General features: G+C 57.5%; 1 protein-coding gene across 1 annotated transcript; it reads left to right on the top strand.

The window, feature by feature from the left end:
- Positions 1–990: 990 nt before the first annotated feature.
- PNPLA5 (patatin like phospholipase domain containing 5) lies at positions 991–13,604 on the top strand. Its single transcript, XM_059183656.1, has 9 exons — positions 991–1,226; positions 1,615–1,847; positions 3,815–3,880; positions 4,182–4,391; positions 5,956–6,016; positions 7,100–7,285; positions 9,251–9,383; positions 11,539–11,655; positions 12,223–13,604. Exons 1-9 carry the CDS (start codon positions 1,034–1,036, stop codon positions 12,314–12,316), a joined length of 1,293 nt encoding a protein of 430 aa, XP_059039639.1. The 5' UTR covers positions 991–1,033; the 3' UTR covers positions 12,317–13,604.
- Positions 13,605–15,270: the final 1,666 nt, after the last annotated feature.

Genomic DNA, 15,270 nt, shown 5'->3' with positions numbered 1-15,270 from the left:
GGCTCTATGGCCTTCGGGGAACTGTCCCATCCTCGTTATTCATCCATTCCCTGGGTGGGGGGAAGTGGTGGGTGGAGTCACCCCTATGATCAATAGCCACAGGCTACTCCCCACCCCCACCCCCCCTCCTCTGCAACACCCTGATGGACGCCTCAAGTCATTTGTTTGGGGGCGCTTAATCTCACCCCTCGCCTGTTCGACTTCCAGAACCACTGCCCCAGTTTTAAGGGTATGGGCACTTTTTCTTGGAGGCCTTTCCTGGCCGTACAGGTGCATAAGCCTCTCCAGGGCTCAGTGTCCCCAAAGGAACACGGGCACGGCGGTCCTGACCCACGCAGCGCTGTGAGGGCGACTGCAAAGAACACTTGAGCCCAGTGCCCGCGCTGCTGTCCCAGCTGTCCCCCCCTCCCCCCCCCCCCGCCCAGGTCTGCGCCAGAGGACCCGCCACCAGAGCAGGAAGGGCTCTGTAGGTCTTCGCCTCCAAGGGAAAACTGCGGCCCAGAGAGTGCGGAGTTCGCGCAAAGTCACACAGCTTGCGGCGGCTGACTCCGGCTGTCCTTGGTACCTGAACCAGCACAGCTGCAGAATGAAGTCCGGCTTGACCCCAAAGGGCGGGTGTTGCGGGTCCTGCCCTGCCACTTGCCGGCTAACACTTTCCCTCACTGCCTCTCAGTTCCCTCATCTGTAAAACGGGGGCGGGAGTAACCCTTCTGCTCCCAGAGATCAGGAGGAGCGCCGGCGCCACTGCTCCCGGGCGGGTCATCCCGCAGTCACGGCCCGCGATCCACCCCCCAGCGGGCGTGCGGGGGCGACGCGGGGGTACCCGCCGGGTTACACCTCGGGGCCGACCCGCCGCGCACCTGGGGGGGCGGGGCGTCGCGGCCCGGGGATCCCATTGGCTGGGGCGGCGGGGGGCGCGGCGCGGGGCGGAGCGGGGCTCCAGCCCGAGCCTTTCATCTGGGCGGAATTCCTGCGCCCTGCTCCAGCGCCCCCTGCCCGGCCGACGCGCCCCAGCCCGGCCGACCGCACTGCCATGCGCTGCTACGAGGACGAGGGCAGTTGGAGCCTGTCCTTCTCGGGCGCCGGCTTCCTGGGGCTCTACCATGTGGGCGTGACCCGCTGCCTCAGCGAGCGCGCCCCGCACCTCCTCCAGGGCGCCCGCCGCTTCTACGGCTCCTCGTCCGGGGCGCTCAACGCCATCGCCATCATCGCTGGCAAGTCCGTCGGTGCGTGGGGTTGGGGGTACGGGGGTAGGGAACGTGGGCTTCACGCAAGAGGGAGAGGGCGCGGAGAGGGGCGTTTCATGGCCCGGTGCCTGGCGCTCTGCCCTGCTCCCTTTACACCCAACATGATCCCAGGGGATCCCGAAAAGGTCCCTGAGGACCTGGGGTACGGTTACCCTTGTTCCGAGGACTGATCAGAGCTGGGGAGACTGTTCCCAAGATCAAAAGGTGGACACAGCATTAGAATGTAGGGCCGGGGACAGATATTCTGAGCTGGAGAGGGGGAAGACTCTCCACTCCCATGGTACCCGGGAAGGAGGTCAAGTCTTTGGGACGGATGTGGGCAGGCCCCCGGGTGACGGAGGACCCCCACCTCTCCCCACGCCCGCAGACTTCTGCTGCTCCCATCTCCTGGGCATGGTCAAGCAGGTGGACAGGCTGAGCCTGGGTATCCTCCACCCCGCCTTCGCACCCATCGAGCACATCAGGCAGCAGCTGCAGGACAGCCTGCCCTCCGATATCCACATCCTCGCCTCCCAGCGGCTGGGCATCTCGCTGACTCGCTGGCCGGATGGACACAACATCATAGTCACCGACTTTGCAACCCGTGATGAAGTCATCCAGGTGAGCCTGTGGTGGGACCCATGGCCTAGAGGCAGGTGAGTTCGCTCCATCTCTGCAGTGACTTCCAGGTGCTTCCAAGGGGCAGACAGTCCTTCCCAGGAGTGGGGGCGGGGGATGGTCACTTGGTCACTTGAGGCTTGGGTTTGTTTACAAATGAGAGAATGACAGAGTCGAGGTACAGAGAGGGGCCACAAGGTGAGGGTGGGACTCCTTGCTTGCTTTGGGAAGGTCCCTCGGTGGAACACAGAAGGGACTGGCTGGGGAGGGGCCAAAATCCAGCTTCTGTACTCAGGGCCCCTGCTTTCCCAGGGAGGGGTGCCCGCCCACAGTGGATTAGGAAAAAATCCAGTTTTGTCCTAAAACAGGATGTGGTGACAGAGAGCCACAGGGTCAGGGAGGGAGGCCAGTGACAGGCTGTGGGAGTGCTCAGGTGGGCCAAGTAGGGATTAGGTCCCTGGGAAGGCTCAGGCAGGGAGGGAGACAGCGAGAGAGGCCTGGAGCTCTGCTCCCCGTTCTTATTAGGGTCTGTGCTGTCCCCGCAGACAGAGGTGCCTCATATAGAATCTGCTTCATCTTGCTGACCCCAGCACCCAAAATGGGGACTGTTTCTGAGTCTGTGATGATCAGATTCTTAGTGTGTGCAGGAGAGGGGCCAGACCCTTGCTGTGAGCGTGAGTCCATGGGCTCTCGAGGAAGCCAGCCAAGGAGCCTCAAGTTTAGCCCAGCATCTTTGCCTGGATGGCACATAGCACAGGGCCTGGCATGTAATAGGTGCTCAATAAACATTAGCTGCTGTCACCATTATTATCAATCTGTGGGAGCAAGGCTCCCACTTACATCTCCAGCAGGTTAGAGGCAGGATGAGCTCTGCCTCTCCCAGAGAGGGTTGGACGGGTATTTCCAAGTAGACCATGAGACAACGTTCTGTGCTCCATGAGCTTGGTTAGCTCTAGGTCAGTGGTTCTCAACCAGGGGTGATTTTTCCTCCCTGGGAACATTTGGCAATGTTGGAGGCGGTTTTGGTTGTCAAAATTCCGTGTATATGTGTTTGTGTGCACACACGTGTGCCATGCATGTGTGTGCATCCATGTGCACGTGTGTGTGTGTGTGTATGTGTGCACATGCGCAAAGTACTGACAGCTAGTAGGTAGAAGCCAAGGATGTTGCTAAGTATTACACCATGTACAGGAGAACAGCCTCCCACTCCATCCCCCACTCCCAAGACAGAGCTCTCAAGCCCCAAATGTGACTATGTTAAGCATCTTTTCCACTGCAGGACTTGTCAGAGCCTCCACGGGAAAGAGTAGACAGTGTTTTCCAATTCCAAGTGGATAAAGAAGTCAGGGTTTCTTTTTTATTTTTAAATATTTTATTTATCTATTTTTGTGAGAGAGAGGGTGGGCATGAGTGGGGGGAGGTGCAGAGGAAGAAGCAGGCTCCCTGCCGAGCAAGAAGACGGGCATAGGACTCGATCCCGGGACCCTGGGATCATGACCTGAGCCAAAGGTAAATGCTTCACCAGCTGAGCCCCCCAGGCGCTCAGAAGTCAGGGTTTCTTGTTTGAAATTCATCTGGTTGGATCAGTGTCTAGGGAACACACTCTGGGGGACATATCTAGATCATCGGTACAGAATGCCTGCCTGCTCGGTAAAGGAGAAGTGGTACTTGGTGCCTGTATTTGTCCTTGTGATGGTGGGGAGGCATCCCAGCAGCAGTCGCAAGTGAGCGAGGACCCATCAGCGGGAAGAAGAGGCCGGTGTCACGACAGGCCTGCATTCAAGTACCTTCTTAGCCTTGCGCATCTGGCTGGGATGTGCCAACTTCTCTAGGCTTCATTTTCCTCCGTTGAACATGAGTCTGACGCCAGCAAACTTTGCCAGCAGCTCTGGGGTTAGAGACCATGCCCAGAGCGGGTTCTGAACGCCAGGACCATGAGCTATGGTGTTTGTGCTGACTTGTTTTCCCAGGCTCTGGTCTGCACCCTCTACTTTCCTTTCTACTGTGGGACAATTCCCCCCGAATTCAGAGGGGAGGTAAGTGCACTTTGGGGGCCTGATGGCTGAGTACCTGCCCTGAGCTCTGGGTGCCGAGGGTACCTTCTGCTGAAAGCCGTGTGGGTGGAGGGAACTGTGCTTCCTGAGCACCTACTGTGTGCTGTCCTACCCCTGCCCCTGCTCCTGGGGGGTGGTGCTCGGAGCATCCTGGACTAGATGGTCCTAGTGGCTTGGGGGCAGCTAGAGGTCACCGGCTGCAGCCCAGTTCCGGCTGGTTGGTTGCGTGGCAGTGTGGGGACAGGAGAGGGCACTCTGAGCAGACAGTCCCCCTGAATTGCAGCGCTACATCGACGGGGCTCTGAGCAACAACCTCCCCTTTGCGGACTCGCCCTCCACCATCACTGTGTCCCCTTTCCACGGGACAGTGGACATCTGCCCCCAGAGCTCATCGGCCAGCATGCATGAGCTGAATGCCTTCAATGCCAGTTTCCAGATCTCCACAAAGAACTTCTTCCTGGGGTTCGCCGCCCTCGTACCCCCCAGCCCTGAGGTAGGTCGGGCCCCGGTGCCTGCCTTGATGGTGTTAGAGGCTTGGCCATGATCCAGGGTCTTGTGAATCAGGCTGTGTCCCCACCCCCACCCCACCCCACCTGACCTCAGTGCAGTTGGGATACATGTTCTGAGTCCTACAGCCAAGTTCTTGAACCTGCGGCATGGGGCTCAAGGTGCGTCTTTACTATTCCTCCCCTGCCTGGGGGAACGTTGAGTTAAGCCTGGCCCCACATCAAGGCAGGCTAGCACAAGTCCCCTGACTGGGGCGTGAGCCAGGGTTCTGCTGCTACTCCTCCGGGTCAGGCTCTGTGGGAAGGTGCTACGACCATCTTTGTTTCTCACAGAAGAACCCAAGGCTCAGAGAGGTTGAGCAGCTTATTCAAAGTCACACAGCCTGGAAGCAGCAAAGCCAGACTTCAAATCGGCAGCTAGCCTAGAACCATACTCTTAACCCCTGCCCTAAACTGTGGTCAGATTTGCCACCCCATGAAGGCGAGGCATAGGCAAGACAAAAAGGGACTGTAGACCTGGATTTCTTGTTTTATGCCCTTGATACTTCTGGAAAATGGGTAGTTTGACAACAAAGAGAGATAAACAAAGAGTTATAAGCAAAAATATAAAAAGTTAAACATCTTTATCTTTAAAAAGTTAAAGATATAAAAAGTTATAAACAAAGATAAAGAGTTTATCTCCATAACCTGTTCCTCTACCCCACCCATGCCCTGGCCTTCCCCTATTCCTGGATTCATCCTATGGTTCTGTAGTGTTTTGTGTTGTTTTTTACTTTAAGTAAACTCTGCACCACATACGGGGCTCAAACTCATGACCTGAGATCAAGAGTCCCGTGCTCTACCAACTGAGCCAGCCAGGCACCTCGATGCTGTCGTGGTTTGTAATTTATGCAGCAAGATCGTGTTCATTTACTCTGACCTTCCCTCCACCTGTGTGGTGGACGGAAAATCTCAGCCGCTTCTTAGAGACGAGGAAGCCGGGGCTCCCAGAAAGGTGGGGTGGCCATTCTGAGGCCGCACAGTGAGGGAAGGCAGAGCTCCCTCCTGGACCTGCAGGTGCCTTGTCCCCAATAGGAGAGCTGTGATTGGGACAGGCGGGTGTGCCCGCCCCCCAATTTTCTCTGCTATCTCAGGCTGGTTCTGGAAATAAACATCAAAGGGCAAAGGCAGCCACCATGCCTGACGCACAGGGAAGCAGGCAGTGTCCCGAGTGTCCTAGGCCAGGCCATCTTATCCCATTTTCCAGAGGTGAGAACTAAGACCGAGAACGGAGAGTCTGGAGCTAGAGCCGCCTCCCCACCAAGGAGTCTTAGAGAAGGGAAGTGCCACGGGGCTGCGGGGAGGAAAGCAAATGGAGCAGCTCATCCTTTCTGCAGTCCCGTGGCCCTCCCGGCCCAGCACTGGGGTCCTCGAGCCCTGCCGAGGGGGTTCTTGGGGAGCGCGGGCTGGGCAGGGATGGCTTCCAGCAGGAGATGATTGTCTTGCCTTTGACCACAACTTGAGGGCCAGGGCCAGGTCTTGCCCATCCCTCTCCGCCCTGTGTGTTGGCAGGTGGTAGCCGACAGCTGCAGACAAGGCTACCTGGATGCCCTCAGGTTCCTGGAGAGACGCGGTAGGTGACAGCCCCCATGGTGGCGGCGCGGGGGTGGGGGAGCAATCCGAGTAGATCCTGCTTTCCAGGTGTTTGCACTGTTAGGGACCTCAGCTCCCGCATTCTCTCCCCCAGTCTCTGCTCCATGCTTGGCCTCAGCTGGAGGCTGGAGACCTTGAGAGGATCGCACGGGTGTCCTGCTCTTGAGCTGCCCTTAGACTGGTGTGGGGAGACCTGTCCCCACGGAGGTGGAGGGATGCTCAAAGAGGGGGCACCTGACCCAGCTTGGCAGGTGGGCAAGGAGGGCTTCCTGGAGGCGGCCACAGATACGCTGGGCTTTGACTAGTTATGAAGACTAGGGAAACGTTGAAGACAGAAAGGAAGAGGGCATTCCAAGCAGAGGGAAGATGAGCGAGAGTAAAGGAACAGAGGCAAGTGCCTTTGGGGCACAAAACTCAGTACGGCCCCAGGATTGTGTGTGTGTGTGTGTGTGTGTTTAGTCATGGGGGAAGGGGTGGGCTACAGAGGTCTTCTCAGCTGAAGAGTTTGGAGGTCACCCAATGCTCTTCGACATGGCAGAGCTGAGATTTGAACCCAGGCCATCTGGTTCCTGAACCCGTGTCGTTTACCCCACACGACAGCCTCAAGCACACAGCATCGGGAAGAATTTGCTGAGCACTTAATACGTGCCCAAATCTGGGCTTGAGCTTTAGGTTTTCTCTCTAGGTGTTTAATTCTCAGAACAATCACTTGAAGCAGATGTTCATTTTCTCCTTTCTCAGAGAGGGAGGCTGAGGCACGGAGCAGTTAGGTCCCCCAGCTAGCAGCTGTTGACATCGGGGCTCGAACCTTGGACTGCGTCTTCAGGGTCTGGGCTCCGATGAACCACTAGAAAGTGCACAGGAGATGGGGAGCGGAGAAGGGCCAGGGGAGAGCAGGAAGAGGTCATTCAGGAGGAGCCGTGGATCCATCCTGCAGCAGGCAGGTCTCCAGCGCAGGGTTTGCGGATCGAGAGGATGGATGGCTGCAGAGCCAGGGGCGTTGCCGTCACCAGGGGGCTCCGGACACACTGACCTGTCTTATCCCTCCTTTCCGCTGACCCAGGACTTACCAAGGAACCAATTCTTTGGATGCTGGCATCAAAGGAGCCCCCACCCCCGGCTGATGGGAGCCAGGACACTGGCCACGACAGAGGCCAGAAGGGGGACCTGTCTCTCAACTGGGCGGTGCCCAACGTGCTGGTCAGGGACGTGCCCGACTTTGAGCAGCTCTCACCAGAGCTGGAGGCAGGTATGGGTCCTTCCTTCATGCACTAGCTCCCCTATCCCATGCCCTGCATCCAGGGGACAGGGGGCAGAGACCCTGCCCTGCTGGTGCTCAGGGGCTAGAAGAAGACAGGACTCCTTTATTGAGCACCTACTGGGTGCCAAGGGCCTTTCGACCTGAGGTGGCATTCACTCTGCACCACAACTGTGGCCTACGTGCTTTCCTTACCCCATTTCCCCGATGAGGAAACCAAAGCTCAGAGAGGCAGCTGGGAGACTGAAACCCAGATCTGTGCCTCAGAGAACCAGGTCTTGGCCCACGGGCCAGGGAAGGGCAGGAAGTCCTGAGGGACGTGACAGAGGCACACACAGAAGGTTCTGGACTCTCCACCTGGAGAGGGACTCGTTTCATCCTCCCAGCAATACTCTGAGGACGGCACTGTATTGTTCCCATTGTATGGATGAGGAAGCCATAGCACAGAGAGGTTAAGTGACTTGTCCAAAGTCACACAGCTAACAAATAGCCCAAGCAGGGGTTCCATCCTGAGCCATCTGGCCTGCTCTCCTGCTTAGTGACCCCAAAGTCACAATGGTGCAGCAGGAGGGTCCAGGCATGTGTCCTGGTGGCAGGGATGTGGGTTTGAACAGCATCTAAGTGAGGCTGGAGAGGAGGAATCAGCTAGACAAAACGGAGAAGAGGAGTGTCCAGGCAGAGGCGTGCGCGAATGTCCTGGGTTTAGTGGGGGCAGGGTCGTGGTTGAGGGCGGGGGAGCAGAGGCTGGGAGGTCAGGCAGGTGGCTTTGAAAGATGCACGAGCAGAGAGATGGGGAGACACTGGGGGGGGGGGGGCGGCTTACTAGAAGCAACCCATCCTTTCCAGAGTTCACTGCTGCTCTGAAGTGTAGGCCCGGTGTTTACCGCACCTAGCTGGGAGGGGTTGGGCTGGGCGGCAGGAGCGGGGAGCCCGGGAGGAGAGATGATGGTGGTTGAGTCTAAATCAAGGACAGTGTGGGTGGGCAAAGGGGACGGAGAGGGCGCCTCTTTCTGCTCTGCACGGGGGACCATACACGGCCTGCAGAAGTGGGCCTCAATGTGTGCTGAGCCCCTGAGGTCCAAGCTTGGAGCTGTGGTGCCAAGGCGGCATCCCTGCAGCCACACGGGGGCACCAGAGAGCCTCCTCCGCGATAACCCTCCCCGCCCCCCCCCCCCCCGCGCCCGCTAACCCCACCCCCCCACCCCCGACCCTGAGTTACCTGACTGGCCTTTACAGATCCCCCCTTAGTCCTTGCCCACCTGCCTGGGAGGTAGGTCCTGCTGAGCCCCACTTTCCAGAGGAGGTAACGCAGGCTCAGGGAAGGGAAGGGACCCGGTCTGGGAAACACGGCAGGTGAACAAGGAGCCTGGTCTCTGTGCCGTGTCCTCTGTGACCCCTCCGCGTGGCTGTCTCTCCGCAGCACTAGCCAGAGTCAAGGCTGGCGGCCCAGCCATGGTCTGAAGATGAGGATTTGGGCTCCAGCTCTGCCCTGGCCAGGATGCCAGTCCTCTCTACGCTGGTCGTTTCAGGGACTGGGGGCTCAGGATGTGGTTGTTGTCATTCCGGCTCTGCTGCTGCTGGGAGAGGGGCAGGAGAGATGGAAGGAACTCGGGGAGCCTCAGTCCTTGGGTCCATCTTGGGGACCCTGCCACTTCCCGGCCTGGTCTTTGGGCAAGTCACTCCCCTACTCTGAACCTCAGTCTCCTCATCTGTGAAAGGGGCACTCCCTGCCGGTTTGGGGACAATAGTGAGAGAGCACATGCTGAGTGCCCAGCGCTCTGCTGCCTCAGACTAGGGGTCGGATCAGTGCAGTCTCCTTCTCTGCAGACAGGGCTGGGGGGTGGGGAGGTGGGCAGTTTGTGGACTGCACAAAGTGGAAAGGGGTTCAGGCCACCTGCCCTAGGGGTGCTGGTGAGGGGGCTGGCATGGGTGGTCACGCCATGGCTTTTCTTATAGCGCTGAAGAGAGCGTGTATGCGGGACCCCAGCCCCTGGGCCCGCTTCTGCCGGTCGGGGCTTGGGCAGGCACTGACCTACTTGCTGCTGCCCTACACACTACCCTTCGAGTATGTTTACTTCCGGAGCAGAAGGTGAGGTCCAGCCAGGGTCCTGAGGGGGGGCTGGCTTGTCACTGGGGTTGTGGGGGAGCCCATTGCCTCAGGCAGGAGGGGCAGTTGGCATGCTGGGTGGGCAGAACCTGGCTGGCGTCCCCGGGCCGCTTGGTGCTAGTTGCACAACCCAGAGGAATCCCGCGGGTTCTCCTCTGCAAGATGACACTGGTGGGGAGATGGTGGGCAGCTGTGACCGGCGGATTAGGAGCAGGGCCTCCTGGTCGAAGCTCTGGCCTTTCCCCTTCTCTATGACCTTTGGCCCTTTGTTCTACCTGTTAGAGCCTCAGGCGAGATAGGCTGTTTCTGGAGAAATAACTCTGGGGGCTGGTCTGGTTCAGATTAGCTGTGTGGCCTGGGCTGGGTCTCTTGACCTCTCTGGGCCTCAGCTTCCTTTTCTGTAAAACAAGGCCCTTCCAGGGCAGACTGGTTGTGGGTAAGACCTCACTAACCACTCTAACTTGGCCGATTAATGAATCACTCTGCACTGGTTGTTCAATCATTCCACCGATAGTTATACTAAAGGCCTAGCCAGGGGCCAAGCCTTGGCTGAGGATCAGAAGGCAGCCCTGACTCAGACCCAGGCCCTGACCTTGTGGAACTCATAGCCCCCAAACTGTCACACACTCATCTGTGCAATCACACCTCTGCCTAGAAATATTCAGAAAGGTCTATACTGGTTGTGATTCCTAAAAGAGGTCTATACTGGCTGTGAACTGAGGTGGCTCACACTAGGGGCTCTCTGGTCAGAGAAGGTTGCCTAAAGAAGGTAACTCTGGAGTTATAATCGAATGGGTGGGTGTCCATTAGGCAAAGAGGGAAGGGAAAAGCATTCCAGAGGGATGGAACCGCATGTGCAAAGGTCCGGGGGCAGAAGACAGAGGAAATAAGAAGGGGTGGTGGTGAGGCAGTGTGGCAGTGGCTGGCAGGGGCTAGACAAGCAGGCCTCTAGAGCCACGTGAAGAATGGGGTCTTTATCCTAACAGTGTTAGAAGGCAGTGAAGGGTTTCAGTAGAGAGCTGTATTTTTTTTAAATTCTTTATTCCCTAAAAGGTCAATGACAATGAGTCACAGGTCTGTTTTGCTCTGTGTTAGGTTAATGACTCGATCAGCCCTGCTGTTGAAATTGCTCATGACCCAAAGCCAGGAGAGAGCTTTCTGCTAACTCAGATTCTCCTCATGCTGAGCTGTTAGATTGAAGTCACAGGTTGAAGTCAAACAGGATAAGGGTAAAGGCTAGACTTTTCAGCTAGAAAAAAAGGGTCCATATGTGAGCACTGATGGAGAAACCTGTCCAGACCGCTGGGAAATTCAGATTTAGCATTTTTTGTAACCAACATGCTCAATGTGTATGTAGGTTGTAATAATAGAGGCAGACAGTCCAGAAAAAGGGAGGTGATGCTCTAGCTTATATTTTGCTTCTCATACTACATCCTGTGGCCTGTCTGTCCATTTGAGTTCCTGGTTGAGAGGCTCTGCTGAAGGCAGCACATTGTGGGGGAGGCCTCGCTGTGTGCAGTGACTCTGAGATGGTGGCCAGCCAGGCCTTCTCTCAGCTGTAATTGGATGACCTGGTCCTCTGCTGACCCCACAGGGCCCAGGTGGGGAGCTGTGGGAGGGTTTGGAGCAAGAAAGGGCCGTGATCAGACATCTGTTTTGGCAATGTCACTGGCTGCTCAGGGGAGAGCAGAGGGAGGTCTGTGGAGTGAGGAGGGCAGGTCTGGGGAGGAGGAGGAGGGACAGAGAGAGAGGGAGGCGGTTAGGAACTGCAGGCAAGCCGATGGTCCTCTTCTGGAGGGCGAAGCAGCTGAGGCCCAGAGAGGTTCCCCGACCTGCCCGGGTCACACAGCTGATGAGCAGGGGAGCTGGGCTGCAAACCCACCCCAGCCTGGCCCCAGAGCCCAGCTCTTCCCTGCCTCGTGCTTGCCACTTGTGCCCCGTGGCATGAACCAGTTCTGCAGTGGAGCCCATACTCTCGGTGCTTCTCACCCCTTATTCCACTTCCTCTCGGACTGGTGCCTCAGGGCCTCAGGTGCAGGGACCCGAAGCTATGCTCTGGGCCCACGGGGAAGGTGGGCTCCGCGAGGCCATAGGCTCGGGCTTAGCTGAGCGAAGCATTCTCTGCCCCTTCCTCCAGGCTGGCGGTGTGGCTGCCCAATATGCCGAGTGATTTGTGGTGGATGTGGGGCGTGCTGCAGAGCTTCGCCCTCGAGATCTACTCCAGGTCGAAGGACCAGCTCCTCCAGCTGGTCAGGTGAGGTGGGCGCACGGGCCCGCGGTGGAGCAGGTGTGGCTGTGGTTATTTTTCCTGGACCCTGAGCGGGCTGTCCGCACCCTCCGTGTCCTTCTCTCCAGCCTTCCTGTGCAGCCACTGGCATAGGCTTGGTCACCGCTGTGGCCAGACCCGTGCTGGGCCTGATGCCCATCACGCTGGTCAGTCTGCAGGACCAGCTCCCAGAGGACGAGTGCATCTCCCTGCTCGGCCAGTTCCCCATCAGCCCGTCCAAGAGCCTTCCAGCTGTCCCCACATGTCCTCTGTGGGGCCTGGGTCGGGGCTGCCTGTCTCTCCCCGACCTGCCCTCCCTACTGCCTAGAGACCCCGCGGTTCTTCCAGCCCACTTAACAGCATCCCGGAACCTTCCCACCCATGTCCGTGTGACCAGAGTAAGGGCCTCAGGGCTTTCCACCTGGCAGGATCTGGCAGAAGAATGACCGCAGGGCTCCCTGAATGTGAGGGCTGCCCGCACACAGCTCCACCCTGCCCTTGGCCCATCCCTGCGCTCTAAAACCTTGCTCTCACTGGCTTCTGTTTCCTCCGCAGCCTGCCTATCACCAGTCCCCTCCAGCTTGGGGCAGCTCTTCTTGTGGACCTGGCCAAGGGCTCAGACCTCCCCATCAGGCCTGAGGGGCAGTAAGCAGGGCCAGCCCACTGACTGACCTCCCCTGGTCCTTGCCTTGGCCCTCACGCTGTGCCCAGATCTGCCCCCAGTCCTTGGGTCCTGACTAGTCTTCTGGAGCTCAGAGCTCCGTGTCGTGCTGTCTGCTGAACAGAGGACGGAAGGGACAGCTCCCCTTTGCCCTCCACTCTTGCCCCTGACTGTGTGGGCGGTGGCCCCCAGGAGCCAGAAGGGGTCCCACCAGCCCCTCTGTAGCCCCTGTTCCTTGGAGCCCCTCCCTGGGGCCTGAGGACTTCTTTTTTGGGAAAGGCCCAGCCTGTTGGTATGTCGCTTGGTAGCTGTGTCCAGGTCACTCTGACATCAGAGGGAAAAAGGAAGGTAGGAGCTGAGGCACACATCTTGGTTTTTGAATTTCCATGTTGAGGACCCTGGGCCAGCATCTACTGAGAAGCGGGGTTCGGGTACTTTTCCCGAACAATTTTCAGAGTGCTTTACAGAAGATCAAGTGTCAGTGATCAGAAGGCAGATGGAAACGATGGGCTGGGGTGTGCCTCCCCTCAGGTCCTTTCTCTGACTTCCTTTGTCTTGCACTTGCCCCAGGGTGACCCCCATGGTCTGCCTCATTCCTACAACCTTGATCTCTGGCTTCCTACCGGGTCCATCCAGCGGGAGCCCCCCGCAGGAGACGTGACAGTGGGAGGAGAGAGGGGGCATCAGCATCTCAGAATCTCACCTGTATGTGTCCTGTTGGGGTGCCCAAGGGTCCCAGGCTGCCAGCACCGTGACACCACCCCCTTATTCTTTAGGAAAGTTCATGGTACAGTAGTGCCTGCACGCCCCCCCCCCCCAGGCCCCTTTCTTTCTCAGGCAGAGAGGAGACGGGGACACCAGCCCTCCTCTAGTCTCTCCTGGGAGCTGACCCCCTTTCTGTCCTCAGAGCAGAACCCACAGCGTGTCTTGGCCAGGCCCTTATGAGACACTCAGCCTGAGCAGGGATGGGGGGGGGGGCGGTGGGGAAATGGAGGTAGGTCCAAGGGAAAAAGGGAGAAAAGGAATAAATCTAAACAAAAGAGATAACAAGTCATTCCTTTATTCATTCATTCATTCATTTATTTGATTTTTGCTTAATGGGTGGTAGGCTCTGGGGTCACAGCAGTGAATAAGACTTACATTCTGGGGGCACCTGGGTGACTCAGTGGGTTGAAATCTCTGCCTTCCACTTGGGTCATGATCCCAGGGTCCTGGGATCGAGCCCTACATCATTGGGCTCTCTGCTGAGCAGGGAGCCTGCTTACCTTCCCCTGTCTCTGCCCACCTCTCTGCCTACTTGTCTGTCAAATAATTAAATAAATAAATAATCTTTAAAAAAAAAAAAAAAGGACTTACACTCTGATATGGGTTAGTGGGGGGAGCTGATGCCGAACAGCCAACTGGAAATTGAAAATGAGACCATTTGAGGGGTGGCAGTGCCATGAGGAGAGCAAGAGAAGATGGACACGATGGTGGTCGGGGTGGGAGCGACATTGGGTCAGTGGTCCAGGGAGGCCTCTCCAAGAAGATGATGTCAGGGGTGAGGCCTCAGAGGAGAGGCAGAGAGCTGAGGGAAGAGCTTTGCAAGCAGAGGGAACAGCAGGCGCAAAGGCCCCGAGATGGGAATGCAGTCACTGTGTTTAAGAAACAGAAAGTAGCCCGTGAGGCAGGCCAGAGCCTTGTGAATGATGGGGCAGGCAGAGGGCCCGCAGAGGCTGGGTCATAGCGGCCACGGTCATGGTGATCAGCACATTGGATTTGGGTGGTCAGTGGAGGGCTGGGAGCAGGGAAGCAAGAAGGTGAGTGCAGAGTGAGTGAGTGGAGCATAAGAGGGTCTGGGCTCGGGGGTGGGAGGTTGAAAGGGAGAGAAGAGGCATAGAGAGTGAGGACTTCCAGGAGGGTCCACCTCCCCGCTCATCTGCAGGATCTAGGATCCCCTGGGATTGAGCTGGCTTCTGTCCCCTCTGGCTGTCACAAAGGGGGCTGTCCTACCTTGAGTCATATGATCTCGAAGCCCCAAGGATTCTCTTCACCCAGAGCTGGGACGCCCTATCCCCATTCCCAGGTGCTGGGTTTGGGATTTCCTCGAAGGGGGGGGGGGACTGGCCACCCGAGACACCAGCTTGAGGATCTACAGGCTCTGGGGGGCTCTGAGAATATTCTTGTTCCCCTGTCCTTTGTCCTGTATCAAGGACGTGGGCCTCTGTTCCCGTGGGCAAACAGACCTCCCTTTATCACCACCTCTCCCATTGGTTCTTTGGGGCTCACCCGAGAGCCAACTTTGCCCCCATTGCTGTGCTTTGTGTCTCAGACTGAGAAAGGTCGTCGGCCACTCCCACCTTCTTCTCCGTCCTCCTCCTCCCGCAAGCAGCACGTCGCTAGATATTGCTAGCTTACTTGGCTGAATATCTCAATGGCTGATAAGACTCTTTTTGGTCTTTGTTATTTGTGACTCGTGCATCAGGGTCACCTGTTCACAACTTGGGGTTGCAGTGACTATTCACAAGCCTCATCCACCGTGCTTTACAGTTTATAAGCTTCCCCACTTTCTCTCCCATTGAACTCTTAGACCTCTTCTCACGTGGCTTTAAAATCTGCCTGCCTATGGCCTTCTCCTTTGATCCCAGCTCTGCACCCTGGGACCGTGCACCCTGCCTGCTCCCTCTGCCTGGGGACAGCATGGCAGAGATAAAAAGGGGGTGAACTGCCCCCTCTGGGGCTGATCTTCTCCATAGTGAATAGCCTGTGCCCTACAGCCACTCTCAGGGACATCCCCAACCCAGACTTTCTGCTCAGTAAACTACAACCCCTTACCCCTAGTTTGTTCAAATCCCTTTAGGAGGATGGAGTCCAGTGCTGCCCCTGATACAATATGACCACTACTGCACCTAAATTGCCTTTCACCTCCCACCTACTCGTCACTGCCTCTGTGAATGCAGCCT

The sequence above is a fragment of the Mustela lutreola genome, chromosome 8 (assembly GCF_030435805.1).
Source record: "Mustela lutreola isolate mMusLut2 chromosome 8, mMusLut2.pri, whole genome shotgun sequence".
Lineage (NCBI taxonomy): Eukaryota > Metazoa > Chordata > Mammalia > Carnivora > Mustelidae > Mustela > Mustela lutreola.
This window is presented reverse-complemented; position numbering and strand designations above follow the sequence as displayed.